Source organism: Antedon mediterranea, chromosome 11, assembly GCF_964355755.1.
Source record: "Antedon mediterranea chromosome 11, ecAntMedi1.1, whole genome shotgun sequence".
NCBI lineage: Eukaryota > Metazoa > Echinodermata > Crinoidea > Comatulida > Antedonidae > Antedon > Antedon mediterranea.
Genome location: NC_092680.1, coordinates 6,545,136 through 6,565,134, shown reverse-complemented (window position 1 = coordinate 6,565,134; position 19,999 = coordinate 6,545,136). Strand labels below are relative to the sequence as shown.

General features: G+C 29.7%; 1 protein-coding gene across 6 annotated transcripts in view; it reads right to left on the bottom strand.

Moving 5' to 3' along the window:
• The window catches only part of LOC140062269 (sugar transporter SWEET1-like), a 37,269-nt gene that overhangs the window by 10,726 nt on the left and 6,544 nt on the right, over window positions 1-19,999 (bottom strand). For 5 of the 6 annotated variants that reach the window (XM_072108405.1, XM_072108404.1, XM_072108403.1 and 2 more), the window contains 4 exons: window positions 19,269-19,347; window positions 10,136-10,213; window positions 8,854-8,977; window positions 6,893-7,054 (listed from right to left, as the gene is read on the bottom strand). In XM_072108405.1, coding sequence (XP_071964506.1) covers window positions 6,893-7,054; window positions 8,854-8,977; window positions 10,136-10,213; window positions 19,269-19,336 — 432 coding nt within the window. In that variant the 5' untranslated portion in view covers window positions 19,337-19,347. Of the gene's footprint in view, window positions 1-6,892; window positions 7,055-8,853; window positions 8,978-10,135; window positions 10,214-18,348; window positions 18,402-19,268; window positions 19,348-19,999 lie in introns of all 6 variants that reach the window. The other variant, XM_072108407.1, reaches the window with a different exon arrangement.

Here is a 19,999-nt window from a genome sequence, read left to right as displayed (position 1 = left end):
TGATAACTTGATATTATATCAGTGTAACATTTGGAACTACAAATTGTCTCCGCTGCCATAAATCAAGTTGAAGAGCTTTTAACATTCTCAATGGTCATATTAAGAAAACAGAAACTAGCAATTAATCAAAGTAGAGAAGAAATGTTTAGAAACTTTCAATAAATTTATCTTTGAAGTGTATTCATTTTAATTACTACTGCTATTTAGGTCATATTAACTCATTCCAAAAGTACAAAATGAAATAAATGAGAAAAAGGAAAACCTAAACTGATTTATTAGATGGATATGATTACTTCTGATGTTAATTCTTAACTGTGAGGTTGAATTGAAATATATATTTCTACTGGGTAACCTCTTCAGTCAAAGACTGGTCTCCCAGAGGGCCCAGTTGGTGATCAGTAGCTGTGATGTACTAATACACCGGGGTAACCCCCTACTCGTCTAGAAAGATGTACTAGGTTCTTTAAAGTGCACACGAGCTAGATTTGTACACTGGACCTACGGTTTATAGTCCTTATCCGAGAAGACTCGTTCTACCACCAGAACCATGGAGTGAGTGAGCCTCGAACCCCTGCCGATGTATGGCTATGTAATTACGGTTCCACTGTCTTAACCGCTCGGCCACTCACTCACAAAATTGAATTGAGAGGTTGAATTCTTGTCAAAAGATTGTTACCGCAAAAATGTCACCTAGTTGATATCAAAACATAAAGCATACAGTGTAATTAGGCTCAAGTGTAGATCCAATTTTACAATAGGCTTGTTTACTTTTACGTCACTTTTACAAGTATTTGCATATTACTGTAAAGTGCGATATTATTATCTTTTGTGCTGAATGTTTGTTCATTATTGAAGCAAACAAACATCTTATGACGGCATCAGGTATCATAACAAAAAAAAAACCATTTTACCTAGCTTTAATTAATCTACAGTACTAAAAATAATTCAGTGTGATTGAGATACCTTTTAATCAGTAAATTGTACGTTTATTTCAATATTTTTTCCATAGTTATATACATACAAAAAATGTGCTAATATATACCCAAGGCTATACAAAATTATGGTTGATTGATTATTATGGTATTTTTATATTTTTACATTTCTCATTAAGCAACCTCATTCATTATTCTTTATCATCAGGTACAGACAATAAATCATCATTGTCAAAATATCTATTATCTAGTAGTGTACAGGATAAACATTTGACATGGTGTAACAATAAACTAAACATAAATTATACTGTCAAAAATAATGTGCAAAAGTACAATAAATAACTGTAAAACATAAAAAGATGACAAATACAGAATTACTGAACAACCTTTAAGTACATCTTTTTAAATAGTACAAGTGTAACTTCACATAAAGAGACAGAACACACTGAGAATTCGATGTTTTCGAAAGTTATTTATTATTATTTTTTTATTGTTTGAAGGTTTTGCACAGTTGTTGATATAAAGTTTGCGGTACACCACATATATAAGTTCTGAAAAGAACTGTTGAGTTGAGTTGATATGTTTTCCAATATGTTTTTAAGATGTTTTGTCTTTTCCTAAAACAACATTTTTTAAGATCATGAATTTAATTTAACTATTAAATCTTAATTGTACTACCGGCATTATTGGAATATATTTTCTACTTTTATGGCACTATAATTAACTAAACTGTTATAAATAGTTTGATGTGAGACCAATATCGTTTTATTATCTACGTTTCTTAAATAATTGTTATCAGTAATTCTAAGTAAGTCTTAAAATGTTGAGTCATTTACAATTACAATTCTGAGTATAAATGAGACATACGGTAGTCAGACTGATTACAACAAATATATCAGAACAAACTGCTGCAACAATTTTTCCATTTTTATTTCACAAACCCTTTTATTATTAACTGTAAATTTCAGTGTGTATCTGCCGAGTTGTTAGAGATTTACATGTATGAATGGTTCAGAAAAGCTGATATTTATATTAATATTACAAATTTCAATAATTTATAAAAAGTTCATTGTACTCATGAATTGAAATTTTCTGTTTTTACTAATTTCTACTATTACAGAATATAATTATGATTGATTTTGTGAATTTGTAAATTTACAGGTTATCTGAATACACTACTATTTACTTTCACAGAAATAAAAAGCTTTTGTCAAAATTTCAGTGTGTATCTGCCGAGTTGTTAGAGATTTTACATGTATGAATGGTTCAGAAAAGCTGATATTTATATTAATATTACAAATTTCAATAATTTATAAAAAGTTCATTGTACTCATGAATTGAAATTTTCTGTTTTTACTAATTTCTACTATTACAGAATATAATTATGATTGATTTTGTGAATTTGTAAATTTACAGGTTATCTGAATACACTACTATTTACTTTCACAGAAATAAAAAGCCTTTGTCAAAGTATCATGTGTATCAATTTGGAAGATTAACAAACCCTGTGGGGACCTTAAGGCTAATTGATATTAATTCTCAAATAAAAAAAACTCTTTTGGACTTCAATTGAAAAACAATTACTTATAGTACCACAATAATAGAATCATTCAGAATGTACACCCATTTACCATCATTGTCCATTTTTGCTACTTGAAATGCAATTTTTCGTTTTTCTTCCCTTTCTCAAAAAATGAATAAACAACTTAGAAAACATGACAATATTCATCAAACCAATAGGATGTATAACTGTAAACATTATAATTAACACTCACAGAATTAACTGAACGCTTATTATTAATTAACGGTGAAAGCAAATGATAGAAGGGCCCAAACATAATATAGTATAACTTGCAATTTTCTGAAAATAAAATGTGATTTGGTTATATTTCAGTTTGTTGAACTATGAAAATAGAAAACATTTGTTATCAATGTGTCACAAAAAAAAGAATTAAATTTCAAATTTATTTCTAATATAAATTAATTCATGAATATGACTATAAACAAAAGTTTCAGAAAAAGCTCAAGGGGATTGTTTGGGTGATTAAAATTTATTTCTATCAAAATATCAAGACTTATCAGACATTCTTGTTTCTTAACAAAAGAAGAAATTTAAATGGCTGGTGATGGTTTTAAGAGACTATAGAATAAATTGAAGCTTGAATGATAGATAAGCTTTGAATTATAACTGTATACTAAAGCTAAGTCTACACTATCAAACTTTGTGACAAAAAAAATGTGATGTGCCCATATATAGACATGATGATGTCATATCACTATCATATTTGGGCATATCACTACCCTATTTGGGCACATCACATTTTTTGTCAATCTAGTTTGATAGTGTAGACAGAGCTTTAAGTACAGTGTAGGTTTAAGTAGAACATATTGTATTAAAGTTTTCTATTTCATGTAAATTTGTACATTATAATTTGATACTGTATTGATGTTTTTAAACAAAATTTTAACAAATAAAATACAAAGGAGTATATATAAATTACAATTATTTTTAATACAATCTTGTTAAGATCTATGCATTTTAAATTCATATAGTGTAGATTAAGTTACATAATGTAATTTGATTAAAATGATATATTGACTTTTTTATAAACAAAATTTCATCAAATGAAAAAGAAAGGAAGGTATATAAATTAAAATTATATTTTTTTATGAAATTTTGTAGTGTACAATAAATTGAAGTTTGAATGACAGATAAGCTTGGTTAGATGCATTCATTATTTTACACTATTACAATGTCACGATTAAGTAGTACACATTGCAATCAAATTAAAATGTTATATAGTGACTATTTTAACAAATGAAATAAAAAAAAGTATATCAAATTAAAATTATCTTTTTACAATTTTGTAGAGATAATAATATAATCTGAGGCTTGAAGGACAGATATGAATTCTAACTTTACACTTAAGTAGGCTTAAATTGGATGTTATACCTATGCTATATTTATAAATTAAAGAATCTTTAAATAAGTTCTAAAGCCTAAATCCGACCAACCGCACATTTTGAATTGTTAATAAAAATATAAATTGTGGCTTAGTAGTATAGTTTTGTGATTAACACAATATCATCCGAAAAAGAGAAAATTATGACAAAGTTTCTAGACATAAAAGTGGAGTTATACAAGATCTATGATAAGATAGATTATTACACCTGCCAACATCTGCTTGCCTAACATATAAATGTTTACTATTATACATGTAGCTATATAATTACTGCATGTGGTACGGTAATGTTTGGTAGATCATTGGGGTTTGTTTCGAAAGAAATTTTCAAAATAGCATATAATAGGAAATATTAAAATATCTATACATACGTTTATACTGCTTATCTGGACTTGAGAAAACAATAGTTAATGTCACACCTCAGGTGTATTGGTAGGATAACTGATAGCATTGGATTTGTTAGATACAGATGTCAGATGAATAAATACTCAGAAACAATTTTGTAAAGACATTACAAAATCTTCAAGAGAATTGGGCATAAGAGCATCAGCAGAGATAAATGCCTAGTGCGACAATAAAAAAAGGTCATGTTGAATTCTATCCTCCATATTGAGTACCCGGACAATAAGATTGTGGATTGTAAAATGGCACAAACATGACAAGCTTTGTTTACATCTGTTAAACACAATTTAATAACCTAGAGAAGTTCTACTCCTTACCTCAAGGCGTAAGGATGTGTCCTCAGAAGACGACACTATGGTACCATAATTTTGTTAGAAGAAAGACAAGATAATAAAAAGATGAATCCTTAGATTGTTGTAAATGAAAAGAAGAAATACAAGCGCAGATGGATTTATATAATACCTGTCAGTATCAATCCAAACACAGGGAATATTCAAAACACGTAAAATGATTTTGTATTATTAAACCTTTAGGGAATTAAAGTTTGCATTTTTCATCAAGATAAATAATCAACAGATATTTGTAACATGTGGATCATTACCAAGTAACAATTAACCTACAAAATCTGTCAAATTTAAAGCAGATTGTCGATTCTAGGCTCCGAGCCACAGGCAACTAATTCATAATATCCAAATACTGTATGAATTGAAGAATGGGAGTCAACAAAGTGTGATACCGTGTCATTTAAAATGTAAAACATTTTGGTATTTCAAACAGTAGTTGAATCTCTATCTCTTTGTTTAGTTATGCAGTTCAACTGCACACTACAGCAGACCTTCCCAACTTGGACCAATATGAAATATCTGGCAGATTTATGAAATCATGTCCAAACTATCATGATGCTATAATATTTTTTTAAATACTTCAAACCATAGAGGGTGCTATAAAAATCTTTATTTATGTACAGTATATATACAAGCCCTATACATGTTTCCTTTTTTTTTCTGTATGAATATGTTTTAAATAAAATAAATACAAGTTCTTATTATAAATTAAAAAAGTATATACAAACTCAGTGACTTTTCATTCAACTTAAAGTGAAAAAAGGGTTCACAAAGTTTACATGTTTAAAGAAGTACATACACATACAAAATAATTAGTTTTTTAATAGGTTTAGAAAATAAGTTTATAGTGGAAAAAAATATACAAAACCAATCTAGTCAATCATGAAGCTTTATTAATATGGTGAAACTATATTTGTTATATTTAATCACGTCTAGTCTCATCAATAATAATTTAGAGTGAAATGTGATTAAATCTTCTTCAGTCAGTAAATTCAAATTAATTTGACAATGTTTATGAGGATTGAGTAGACAATAATATAATAAAATTAAAGTAGAGAATGTATAGAAAACAAAAACCGATTGTTAATCCTTTTAAAAATCATTTTAACATATTACCGTTGTTTAAAGGATTTAAAATTATAATGAAAAAAACATTTGTAAAGAAGGAACAAATTTGTATTATCAGAACGCCAAAAAAAGCATAGGAAATGTCACTCGGCTATCTACTAATAATAAGGCCCAATGGATTGTTTGATGTCACTTTTTTAAATAGAGAGGAGTGGGTAAAACAATTTTTACAGTGACCTATGATGGCCAATACTTAATCCTAATCAACTAGTGAAGTTGGCAATGAAAGAAGATATGCTGACCTAAATTAAACTAAGCTACCGTAGGCTAGATAAATCATTCCTCATCATTTATACCTGTTTAAAAATTATTTTAAAAATGTAGGCCATGTGGGTCGTTCCAGCCAGGTACATTTCAACGCCATAGTCAGTATTAATTAATATTGCTAAAGAATTTAAATTACTTTTGATTTTGGCCACCTAAATGATGAAAATAAAATAGGCCAATACTAAAACAAAACCACAGGCAATACAGAAATAGACATGGTTCCAGACTCATTTCCGAGAACATTTTTAACGTTCCATAGACTCATAAAATTGCCAAAGTAAATTGCTTTACAATTTAGAAAAATAGTGGAGATAGATTAGATGATTACACATTATACTACATTGCCATAAAACTAGGCAGTGATTTATTTGTGTATCATGCATCTTAAAGAAAAAGCAATATAAACCAGGCTGGATTCAGGATTATTTAAACACATAATATTAATAATTTGTCAAAAAGTAGTTTGCGCTAGATTTCCGACCCTCCCTCCCCATGTAAACTATATCTATATTCTTCATTGATGTATACCAGGTGATCTGTGTAAAATAATGTTATGTTTCTCAAACCATGCATAGTTTTTGTGTGTTCAATTTCATGTTAAAATGCTAATTTTAAAAGAAACCAAAATGTCAAAGGTCAAAGAGAATGCTTGCAGTGATTGAGATAATCTGGGTAGAGAAAAGGGTATGAAAATATATAAATATATATATAAATATGTCACATGCAATATGAAAATCAAATGTTACATAAAAAAAATATGATTCAGCTGTTTTTGTAAAATCAAAAGTTTACATTAAATATGTCCTGTTGATTGACTTAAATTAAATAGCCATCCTTCCGTGGATATTGTACTTACTAAAGCTAACAGTGGTGACAAGTTTCCATGCATCAACAGAACCAACGTAAGCATTCCTAATCTTTGAACTATAGCCGCTCTCTCGACAACAATCATTTGAAGATATATGTATAATATAGATAATATTGCCGTTCCAAGAAGTGTTTTCTTTAATGTGTTTGTCTGTAAATAGAAGCTTTTCAGTATTAGTGAGGCAAATAATATTCCATCAACTGTTCCTATTACAAATAGGCCATTGTTTGACCAATCTTTAATTCAGCCAATATTTTGAAAAACATCTCCTCCTCTTAATAACTATATAATGATTATCTAAGTATAAAAATGTAAATTTAATACAAACTCCCTCTTTAAAATTGCAAAAGTTTATTTCGATATTTAAGTTTTAAGATACCGATTTCAGAGTTTCTTTGATGTGCAACTGAATGAGATTTTTTTTATACACAGAATTATATAATATACAATATACCCATGGAGAAATCTGAATTAGTAGATTAAATTTGTAGGTTCAGGCTAAAAATGTACTTTTAATCAATTAGATGGTGTTTATTTTCTTGACATGTCCAGAGCCTATAGCTCCTGATGTGATTGTGACATGCATACACAAATCATACACAGAACATATTTGTAACAAATTGTTAACTTGTTACGAACGTGTGAAAGCATTTTCGTGTTGATGTAAAATCTTGGAACAAGTCAGTAAACCCCAGAGGCCTGTATAGAACACAACTCAGCCTTCTACGCATATGCGCGTACCTTTTTAATGAGTTAGATTACAACGTGACAAACTAACGTGTGAAAACGATGTAACTTGGTAATTATCCTGTGAGATATCCATGTAACAATTTGTTACATTGTGTTGTACGTGTGAACGTCGTCAGTGAAAATTTGCATTTAATTGGCGTAAACATATTCATAATGTGGCACGCAGATATATATTCTGTCAACAGATCTAAACAACAATTCAAGTTGCAACAATCACCAAGGTCATTTGTTATACGTGTAAGTTTATTTACTACGATAATACCTTGGTATCATTTAAACATTCAAAACACTAAAAAATACATAAAATTATACACAAAATATAAATATGTATGATATTATACAGATTTTGACTGCTTAGAGGTTAAATATAAGATTTGACATCCCCGAGGGAATGATATTAAGTTTGACCGATATAAAAGGCAATATCTGTTATATTATATAGCCAAGAACAAGTCTGCTGGGTTGGGTGAAGCTAGGCTAGGCCTCCTATAGTATTTGTATTGTATTTAAAACAAGCCTGCCTAGACACCTTACCTTGCGAAGAATAATATACAGATAATTACTAATTAATGATTCCTTGGCAATAAAATATTCACTTAGGCCTAGGTCGTTTAAATTAACAGAAGAATTTCCATCAATAAGCCTATTAATAATAATATTATAATCAGGTAGGCCGAATAAACAATTCGTCTTCGTCTCGATCTTCGAGGAGCCGAATCACCGGATGTTCAGCGCGTACTAGTTACTAGGTTACTACCGTGAGTATTGACCAATCACAAACGGTGTTTCATCACATTTAGGGTGGACTTATAACAAATGAGGGCGCTATGTATGCATAGCTTAAATAGTTTAGAAGATTAATTTCTTCAAGCAAATTCCGTGGCCCAGCGGATGAAACGTTGTCTTGCGATGGAGTGACAATTCCACCCGAGTTCAAGATCGAGTAGATGACTTTTGTTTATTTATCGGCAAACTCGAGTGTTGCACACGAAAATTACACAGTCAATATCATCGTACTCGAGAATTTATATGATTAATGACAGGGGACACAATTATTACGCGAAAATTACACAGTCAATATCATCGTTCTCGAGGATATATACGATTTACGATCCTCGCAGCGGTAGTCATGTGATGCAGTTTCAACCAATCACGTTCGCGCATTTACATAGGCTATGTAATATAAAGCAATACAGTACCTTCTGATGACTATAGACATTATAGATTAAAACATAAGCAACATGGATTATACTGCCAATGGTATTGACAACAATTACTGTAAAATCTTCCTTTAAATAGCCATACCAGAGAATAGATATATTTCTGGAAAAACAAAGTATGACAATATTAAATTCAACAAAAAAAAACTGCAATTCTAAAATTCAGGGTCATTTTAGAGTATAGTTAATATGCCAAACTGTAGAATTACGATTTTGTCTAAATATTTGTACAAAATCAGCAGCTTACATTGTCAAAGCTTAGATAGAAGTTAAAAACAACTTAAAAATAAACAATATTCCATATTATTATATATTTATTATCTTTCATAAATAGTAACTGAAGTTGCAACATAAATGCAATGACTTTATTTAGCTCTGTCTACTCTATCAAACTAGTTTGAAAAAAAAAATGCGATGTGTCAAAATATGGTAGTGATATGCCCAAATATGGTAGTGATATGACATCATCATGTCCATATATGGCTACATCACATTTTTTTGTCACATAAAGTTTGATGATAGACAGAGTTTTATTGTTTGTAAAAACAGTGTACAAAGAATATTTGATTTGTGCTAAAGAAAAAAAAACTGAAATTCTAAAATTCAGGGTCATTTTAGAGTATAGTTAATATGCCAATCCATTTTCTAATGCGACTGAAGACTAAATAGCTGAATATCTACCCAAGTTATAAATCATTAGTTTCAATTAGATGGCTCACATAAGCCGGTAATACAATTCATGATACGTCAGGGAGGAAAATACATAAAAACTGATACTAGGTAATATGGGAATTCATCTTTAAAATGATTGGAAACAAAACAAAGACAAAGTTGAACCTTGATCAAGAATTTATTTAAGTTAAATGTGAACATTAAATCAATTTAGGAATTGTCTTTGTACTATAGCATAATCTCACTACTTTAAGGTATAGTACATCTGTAAAGTTAAATTTATACTTACCATTACTAATGTAATAATGTTAAACAATAGAAAACATTTGGTTCAATATTGCATTAAAACATTTGTTATATCAAATTCAACAAGAAAAACTTTTCATTAAAAAAAAAGATTTTCATTATGAATTGTTTTGAATCTAAATTTTAAATTTTTTCTTAAAAACTCATTGCATAAACATATTCCATTTTTGCTTAAGTCAATAAAAGGATTGCTTTTAAGTGCCATTCAAGAGAATTTTTTAATTGTGTTCGTTTTTCTAAGTGTGAATATTAGAAAAGGGTTGTTAGTAAATATAAAACTTACATGATAGCACCATTGATAAACGGCATAAATGGAATATCTCTTGTTGATCTATTCTGCAGTATTTGTCGACAAGGTGGGCTGGAAAAAAAAAAGAAAATGAAATTATTGTAATAAATAATGTGAGAAAAAAATTGCTATAAAGTAGACAGGTAATTGATTATATGACCTTCAAGTTTATTCTGCTCTCAAAACGATGAATTACTATTGAATCATAGTTGGGCATTATAAAGAAAAAAAATGAAGAAACCAACGCACTGCAAAAGAGTTAATACAAATTTAGATTTACTCTGTGTGCATTCAATAAAACTAAAAACTACATAAAAAAAAATGAAAAGAATTTATATAGAAAGACTGTATGGGCAAGACAGTAAGTTTTCCTACTCCTTCTTAAAGAGACGAGCTTATAATCCTAGGTGAAAAATTAGGAAACCATCTAAGTGAATACCAAAGAAAAATAATTCAATATTAGCAGAAATAAAAAAAGCAGAAATAAGTTATTCAATAGAAATATCCCACTGAAGTGAAATTTGTGAATATGACCACTGTGCCGGCTATGTTTACCATTCCCACTTTGAATATGTAAAACACTTTCTCCTAGAAAATATCCTCACATTAAAACAAATTCAATTAATAAAAAAGAAGAAATGCTATCAACTGATGTTTGCAGATAAAAGATAGTAAATATATTGGTAGGATAGTGCAAAAACAATACAGTGACAGAAATGAAATAGAGTACATTCCCACTACTAGTAGTAGTGATTGAAACAGAAAGTTTAGATCTATATATTTTTTATACTGACATTTTGTAGTCACATGTTAATTAAGCAACAATTTTAAAATATCATGTTGTCTAAATAATGAAAAATGTTAATAATTTATCATTGTTCTGGACACAAATAAAATACAGCTATATATTCTTAATCAATAACCTTAGAATGACTCCATTAATTATAATGTCTACACAAAATGATGTCACTGGAGAGTTCAACTGTATTTTGAAATGATGTTTCTTTTTCTAGCCTAGAAATAAGTTGCACAAAGAAAGATATTCTTTATTCTTTATTCTTTATTTCAAGCCAACAGTGTAAAACAACAATAACAGGTTGAAAATAAAATAACTAAACTATAAATATAAGCCAATATAAATATATACAAAAATGTAAATAAGATTATTTAAATAATTTCATTAATAATACATTTAAATTGAGAGAAATTACAGTTAAAGATATTCTAAAGAATTATTTTTTAAAAGACATGAATTGTACAAAGACGAAAGTCTACAGAAAATACAATTTTTACAAACATTGACACGAGAAAATTTAACATGAAGAAAGGGTTTACTACGAAGATTACGAACAGGAACATTAAAATAAAACAACGAAACAAGATACAATCAAACTTAGAAGTAAGACATTTATACAGGAATTGCAAATCCTGTCTTGCTCTCCTAGATGTCGGGGAAAGAATAGGAGGCAGGTTGGCTGCTGGGCTGACAAAGCGCAAGAACTTGTTATGGGTCCGATCTATTCTGGAGGCTTGAGAAGCAGAGAGTGAGTTGTAAATAATTGAACAGAAATTGAAAGATGGTTGGATGAGGGAAAGATAAAGTGCACGTTTGGTGTATGGAGAGAAATGTTTGCAATTGCGCCACATCAGCCCAAGCAGCCTATTGGCCTTTCTGACAACATGATCAACGTGTGAAATAAATGTCAGTTTACGGTCGATGAAATTGCCGCGGTCCCGATAAGAGTTTACACTTTCAAGGACTTCTTCTTGAACAGAGTAAGCGAAAATAATAGGTTTTTTCTTAAGAGAGCAAGACAGGACTTTGCATTTCTCGGACTTCAGCAACATTTTCCAGTCGGAAACCCACGTACCGAGTCTTTCCAGATATGCCTGAAGTGCAACGGAGTCCTCAGTGGTGGTAATGATTTTGTAAATCTTGAGGTCGTCAGCGAACATAAGACAGTTGGAATTTTGAAAGAGATTTGGTATTTCATTTACAAATATATTGAACAGCAGGGGGGCAAGAATGGAACCTTGAGGCACGCCTGAGATGACTGGGAGAGAATTGGATGTGGCAACATCAATTACTACTCTCTGCATCCTACCGCCAAGATAACTTTTAAACCATGAGAAAGTACCATTAATCCCAAACTGATGAAGTTTTAATAATAATAGGTTGTGGGACAATTTATCAAAAGCTTTACTAAAGTCGATGTAGATTATGTCACATTGCTTTTTAGTTTCGATGGCTTCATACACGGTAGACAGAAGAGTAGCAAGGTTTGTTTCACAAGATCTACCAGGCATGAAGCCATGTTGATCTTGGGAAATAATGGGCGATACATGACATAATAGTTGAGTGTTGACAAGCCTTTCAAGAATTTTGGAGATAGTGGGAAGGAGGGAGATGGGTCTATAATTTTGGACTTTAGATTTTGAACCATTTTTATGTATTGGACAACGTTTGTGGTCTTCCACTGGTCAGGGAAAGTGCCAGATGAAATTGAATGTTTAAAAATATTGGTAATGGGTAAAGATAAGGTAGAAGAGCAAAGTTTAAGAATATGATTACTGATAGGATCATTGCCGACTGCCTATATTAAAAAAAACCGTCTTAAAACTCCCAATTTATTTATATAACGTAAAGCAATTTTTAACTGAAATTCACGGTCTAAAACACCACAGAAGGTCACTGTTAATTAACCATGAATGATGACCAAATAAGAAATTAAAAACAAAATCTTTTGAAAAAAAAACATTGGATTTTTAAAAAACAAAACGGATTGCAAACATAGCTGTTTAAATAAAAATTGATGCTGTTTACTGTAAGTCCACGAATTAGTAAACCAGATTATAAAACTTTTATGAAAGCACACTGGGGTCAAATTAATATGGTAGGGTCACGGAAAGATTAATTATAAAGATGTTGAAATGATGGTCACTAAACATGGGCAGGCAACAAAAATTGCAGTACAGGCTAAATAACTTGAACACAAAAAAGTCATGCTCTTGAAAACTTAAGTATATTTTCAAGTATAAATTAAAAATCATGAGACTTTTAGCTTAGATTTTGAAGTAGAGGTTGACAATCATAAAAATCCTTCCTTTAATGCCAGATTATAATCGGATTGTCATATTAACTGTAACATTCAAAATATTATTGGTATATCTTCTAGGACTTGGCTGTATTGAAGTTGAAATCACTTAACTCTTTACTAATTTTTCCATGAGTAGATTATAATTATGTTGAGGACAGATGTGTTTTTTGAGAAATGTTTTGGTGTTCATGTTTGTGACTTATTTGTAAAATTTTATTTTATTTTCTTACCATCAATCATTTCGTAGGCAGTAGTGTACTATGGATTACCTTTCCACTTACAATCAAGAGGACTTTTAAGAAGACAGATACTTTAGACCTAGATATTCATATTAATGTATTAATACAATACAAAATGAAGAAAAGGATTTTAAATGATGATGAATACTTTGTTGGTCTAGATATTACAAACAAATTTTGTCTTCTTGTGTTGTCACATAAAGTTTGATAGTGTAGATATAGCTTTAGGATATATTCCTTATGTAGCTCATTGTTTGTTATTTTCTAAACAACATGTGTTCTTGCTGAACTAGTTGTTTGTGAACATCAATATTTTAGTACCATTTTGAAATTCAGTCAAAACGATGAAAAGTGTTTAACTCATACCAATCACAACAATAAAAAAGAAAGAAATATTAACTACTGCAACTGAAATGATATATTTTGACATAAAATTGTTATAACTAATCAATTATACTCTGGAATAATTATTAGTCATGCACAACATTTTTAAATGTAAAATGATCAAAACAAATTAATATTTGTTTTAAGCAGATTTCTGACTAATCGTAAATGCCTTTTAAAAATGTTGAACAAATATTTAAGCATGGAGAAAAGGTCTGTTTTATAAAACTCCAATGGTTTGTATTGCTGATTGTACATAATCTATATATACAGTATATATAAATCCAAAGGCAAATTACTGAAAAAAATGACAATGCTGTGGGTATCAGTGGCTGGATCTCAATGGAGATACAAAAAAAAAGCAAAAAGCTAAATCAAAACGATAAAGTAAACACCCAGAAAAGTTAGCAGAGCTTTCGGGCAACACTAGCCCTTCATCAGTGCAAGTGAGGGAATTTGGATAAAGTCATATATATATATATATATGTGTTTTTTTTTTCTCTCTTGTTTTTGTTAACAATTTACTATTTTACTAGCTGTCATGGCAGTTGTGCTTTGACCTAAACCAGGTACCCATTCGGATGGAATATGATAAAGCTGGAATTATTGTTTGGTTTTTAAATGCATGCATTGTTTGATAATTAGAACATTTCCATGCAGTTGTTACTAATGCCTATTACTTGCTCCTGGCAAGATGAATTGTAAAATGTACTTTATGAACTTTTGCCGAATAAATATTATTATTATTATTAATCTTGCATATTATATGAAACCTTATATGTGTAGGTCTCAAAATGCTGTAAATAATGTAAACAAAACCAGGTCATTGTAAGTAGATTAAATCGAGATAATCTTACAAGATATGAAACAGTATTACAGTTATAAATTAGAAATGTTAATGGCTAAACAATTGGGCAGTTCAAATCTGTAGTTTCTAATAAGCGGATTATAGGTAATTAATAGACTAAGAGGTACTTATTCATTGATCCGATATTTAGTACAAGATGAGTTGGAATTATTTAAGTATACTACATCAGAATTCATGACCAAGCCACTGTAAAGGCAAAAAATAAATGATGTATGTGTCCACTATGATATGTTGTTTACAGGGATGTATGCGATATGCCATAATAATCATCTGGCATAATTCAATACACCCACACAAACTATCATTACTTATTAATACATTATTCCAGTTATATTATTAATTTGACTTTTGACAATTGATAAATAAGCACTATAGATATTTAACTGATACTGGATCAAATAGCCTCCCCAGTTTTTGGAAATGTCCTGCATTTGCTTGTTGAAGCCTAGATTACTGCAAAAATTGAACCATGCACTTAAAAATAATTGAATAGCATAAACTTATTATTAACCGTGTATGACATTACATTATTATTATTATTATTAAGAAGAACATATTATCATGGAGCTACTTTTATATAATGGAAGCGAACTAATATTAATTATTTTATCCGGAATTTCGGCCTTTTGAGTTTTCAGCATGTCCCAGCTATGAAAACATAATTTCTAAAATGAAAAATATCAAATATACATTTCAGAAAGATCTGAGAATGAGAGAGATAAATTAGGTATTTAATACAGTTTATATTTCTACAGAAGTTTTTGCATTGTGTCTGATCTCAAAATTAAGCAAAATTTATCTGCATACAATAAGTACTGTAAGTTTAACTGTTCATAATAATAATTGTGAGTGAGTGGCCGAGCTGTTAAGACAGTGGAACCGTAATTACGTAGCCATAACATCGGCAAGGGTTCGAGGCTCACTCGCTCCATGGTTCTGGAGGTAGAACGAGCCTTTTCGGATAAGGACTATAAACCGTAGGTCCAGTGTACACATAGCTCATGTGCACTTTAAAGAACCTACAGTAGTACATCTTTCGAGACGAGTAGGGGGCTACCCCGGTGTACTAGTCCACACAAACACAGCCACTGTCACACATAGAAACTGTGCAATTGGGACTGGACCGTTTTAGAGGTGTTTACCTCCTGTTGGTCCCGATCCTTCACTAACAGTGTTAGTGAGAAGTTGAATAAATAAATAAATAAACCAAAGCATGCAAAGTTCAAATGTGAATCTTATGTCGGCCATTATTCCATAACCTTGTCAACACGATTACTTGAGGCGAATGTTACCTCCTTAAAAGGTATGGTTGATATGTGATTTTCTAAATTACTTTGTCAAATTACGTGACAGAAATGTATAAGATCAGTATGCAGAACATATTTTACTGTTCAATGTTAGTTGAAATTGTCACCGGCAATTCCAAGGTGTCACTTTAAAAAGTGTTACTTTTTTATTAATAAAAAAATTATTTTCTATAAGCTTGTCTACTATTGTAGAGTAACATATTCATATCCTTAATATTTTTTTAATGAAAAAATGTATTTCAAAGAAATAATAAATTTCTATATGTAACAAAAATAAATTATTGTTGATATGAAAGAAAATTTAAGATCGTTGGCCAGCAGCAGAGATATGGTTCCGGCGGAAAGTGAGGATCATATGGGCAAGTTACATAAGCAGACAACTGAGGATAAGCACCTTTCTTTTTGACAACATGGGTAGATGGGCAAATAATAAAGCCTGGCGGAAGAACAGATGCTTTTATTGGAAAATATGAATTGGCATTACCGGACCAGAAGCAGTGTCTTGTCTATAATGATTTTGACAATTCAGATGAAATGTTTAGGCCAGAGAGCTAGTTTTTTTACTATGCTTGTTGTTGTAAAGTCTTAACAACATGGAGTTGCACAAAAAGGAGTTTGACATTGCCATCACACCCTGCAAGTTTGATTGGTTATGTTGTCAGAATGAAATTAGCAACTGGCATTTCCTTATGACTAGAGGATTGAGGAGCTTGTTTCTCACTTGGAAGATAGTACTGTAGGACAGAGGAATTGAAAACAGAAGAGAAAAACATACTTACAAAGCATACAACAAGCTGGTGCATCGTCATTAGGAAGATGTAAACAGAAAGATGGTTGCCAAAGTTATGGAATTTGTGAGAAAGAGATTGTTTGGGATTTTAAAAATTCAAAATGGTCAATATACACTAAAACAGTAAATAGTTATAGGTACAGTATACTCCTACTATTAAAACATAACTTTCCATAAATATTATTTTCCCTTTAGTAAATAAATAATAGAGGTTAATAAGTTATGCAATGTTACCATCTTTTAGTGTGTATAAGAAACTGAAGCTAAACCAACTGTAGCTTCTTTGAACAGTATTACCTCAACTATCAAACAACTACAAAATAAAAAATGTCATGCCACTTGCCTTGACATGACAAATGCATACAGTCCTAGAGAAATATTAGCTAACCTTAAATAAAAAAAAGTTTACCTTTATCCCTTTCACATTCATGTCAGAAAGAAATTACTGATTTTCACGCTGCTGCTCTAGCCCGCTACGTCCCATTAGGACTACTCAATCAGAAGCTAAAGCAAGCAGCAGTTATAGTTCTAAGGATGACAGTTTTGCAAAAATGGAAACTCCACTATAATTTATTGATTCCAGCTGCTACAGTAGACCCAAAAAACGTCTGGAAAAAGAGTCTAATTAGGACATACGTCATAAAAAAAATTAATAAAATTACAAATCCCAAACATTTCTGGTATATTCACTGTCAGATATTCATTGAATTATTATCGAAACTGTCCATTAAAGTTTGTGTTTGTAATAGGATACTTCACACTTGAAATATCTAGGGTGATGAAGTGACCCCCAAACTTGACCTTGCAATAAAATTAACTAAAGTGACAGAAATTGAGTATTCACTTCTGTAACAAAAAAATAATATTTATTCACATATAAAAAGAGAAAAGAAACCCAAAAACCATTGTCTGACAGACAATTTAAGTATTTGTTGCTTTAAATTACATTTTTTTCAGGTAAAATAACTATTATGTGACAATAAAATGATGACACATTCAAAAACATTTGATATAAAAAATATTTTTCAATAAGCGAGCAACGTTTTTTGTAAGAAATGTTTCTTGTTTACAATGTACCTGACAAGGTATGCATTATAACAATACAAGGCAGCCGCCATTTCTTGGAACCTGTTTTAAAGACACCAGAGTGTTTAGACATAATTTAATGTCAATTAATTAAGTAAGCTTTTAATAAATGAAATATTCAAAATATCACTTTGCTGTATCTTCAAAAAGGGTTCATTAAATGTATACTGCTAAAAAAAGTAATTTTATTTGATAGTTTTGTTAATATTAATAGAAGAAAGAAGTTAAAAATTATAATTATGAATATAACACAACAGACTTTCTTGTAATTCTTTCTTTCCACTATTTCTGTTAAGATACTTCTTTACAGTTCTCTGAAAACAAAATTCCACAATAATCTTATTACTTTATTAAATCACAATTTAGTGATAAAGTGGTTTAAGTTAAATATATGAATCACAACCACAACTGTGGAAAACTGAGAAATGCAATTACCTAAGACTTTTCTTGCTTTTGAACTTTCATTAAAATTCATCAAATTCACACATCTAGAAGGTGACAATAATAATGAGAAACGATAAAAGATTAATAAAAAAAGATAATTGTTTTATTACCTCAGGCCCAAGAGAATGGAGATGACCTATGAAACGCACTAGAAATTTCCTATTAAACTATAATCATATTTTACCTACCTTGCATGTAAATTGCACGTCTGTCTTTTTACGGATGAAAACATTGATAAGTTTGAAGTTATGTTTAGATTTTTTTTTGTCTTGTTAGATCTTATCTCACCATTAATCCATTTCAATTATTATTAACAATTCAATATAAATATTTCTTTGAAAACAAATTGTTATGTTTATGTTTCTTTTCTTTATGTTGTTTCTATTTCCAATTTATCATCTTCTCTTATCATTTTAAAATTTATATTTAAGGTGTCATACGATAAAAAAAATGTCATAAATATAATAGTTATCGTTAAAACATTTAAAAAAAACAAAATATATTAAGGTTTTCAAGTTTGTTTTTATAATATTCATTTATCTTTGATAAAAATAGAATCAGAAAAAAAATTAAATACAGGTTATTAAAATTATAATATTGATAGTCGTCATCTTTTTAAGAAGAAATGGAATTGAAAAAACTTAGAGACAAATAAATCAATTGCCAGTAAATTGCCAAGAGGCTGACAATCCCACTGTCTCTTTCTTTAAGATGGCTTTTATTACTAATTTTTAACTGATTATTAATTGAATTTCACTGATCCTACTCAGAATTGATAGCAATGTAGAACATTTTCTATTACTTACAATTACTGTATAATCTTATTTCTTTAAGACACCTTTTCCACTATATAGCTATATAAAAATGTATTAATTCTGAAGTTAAGAATAAAAATGTTCTTTTATACTTACATTCCAGCACTAAAACTTGCAACCGTGACAACAATGCAGAAGAGAGAGAGACACTCAACCAACCCCATTTTTAGAAGTCCTAATAAAAAAAAAAACAAGATACAGTCCTTATCATTTCATCATCTACCATCACATATACTGTATGATCTTTATTCAGGCCACCCTTTGCTCTACTGTCTGTTTCTAAACCTTTTCCTATTAAAACAATGGAATGTTTTCTCCTCAGAACATACCTTGATCTTCTTGGCAGGTTTTGGAAAATTTGAAACAATTAGCAATTATGTTCATACCTAAATTTTTTATTTATTTCCTATTTTCTTTATAGTATTTTATTATTTTAAAATAATTATTTAAAATATTAAAAGTAAACCTTTTTTAATTTAGAATTATTTATTATATTTGTAATCTGTTAAAAGAAAGTTTAACAGTGACAGTACAGTATGTTCATATTTCATTCATCTTTTAATTTCGGAATACCATAATCTTATCCATAGCAAATATAATCTTGGAATAGTTTTTTTCAGTAATATTTAAAACTGAATAAATAAAATCAACAGAGCATTGTTGATATTGTCAGAAGTGACAATGTACAATTTTTTGATTTAAAAACAGAAGTTACTCTTTGTTATATTATACTTTACAGTCAATTTCAACTAGTTGTTTGATTGTTACAGGGTTCTTTCCCTGAGCTTAATTTGCCTCTATCTTCTATGGACAATGTATTTTATTTT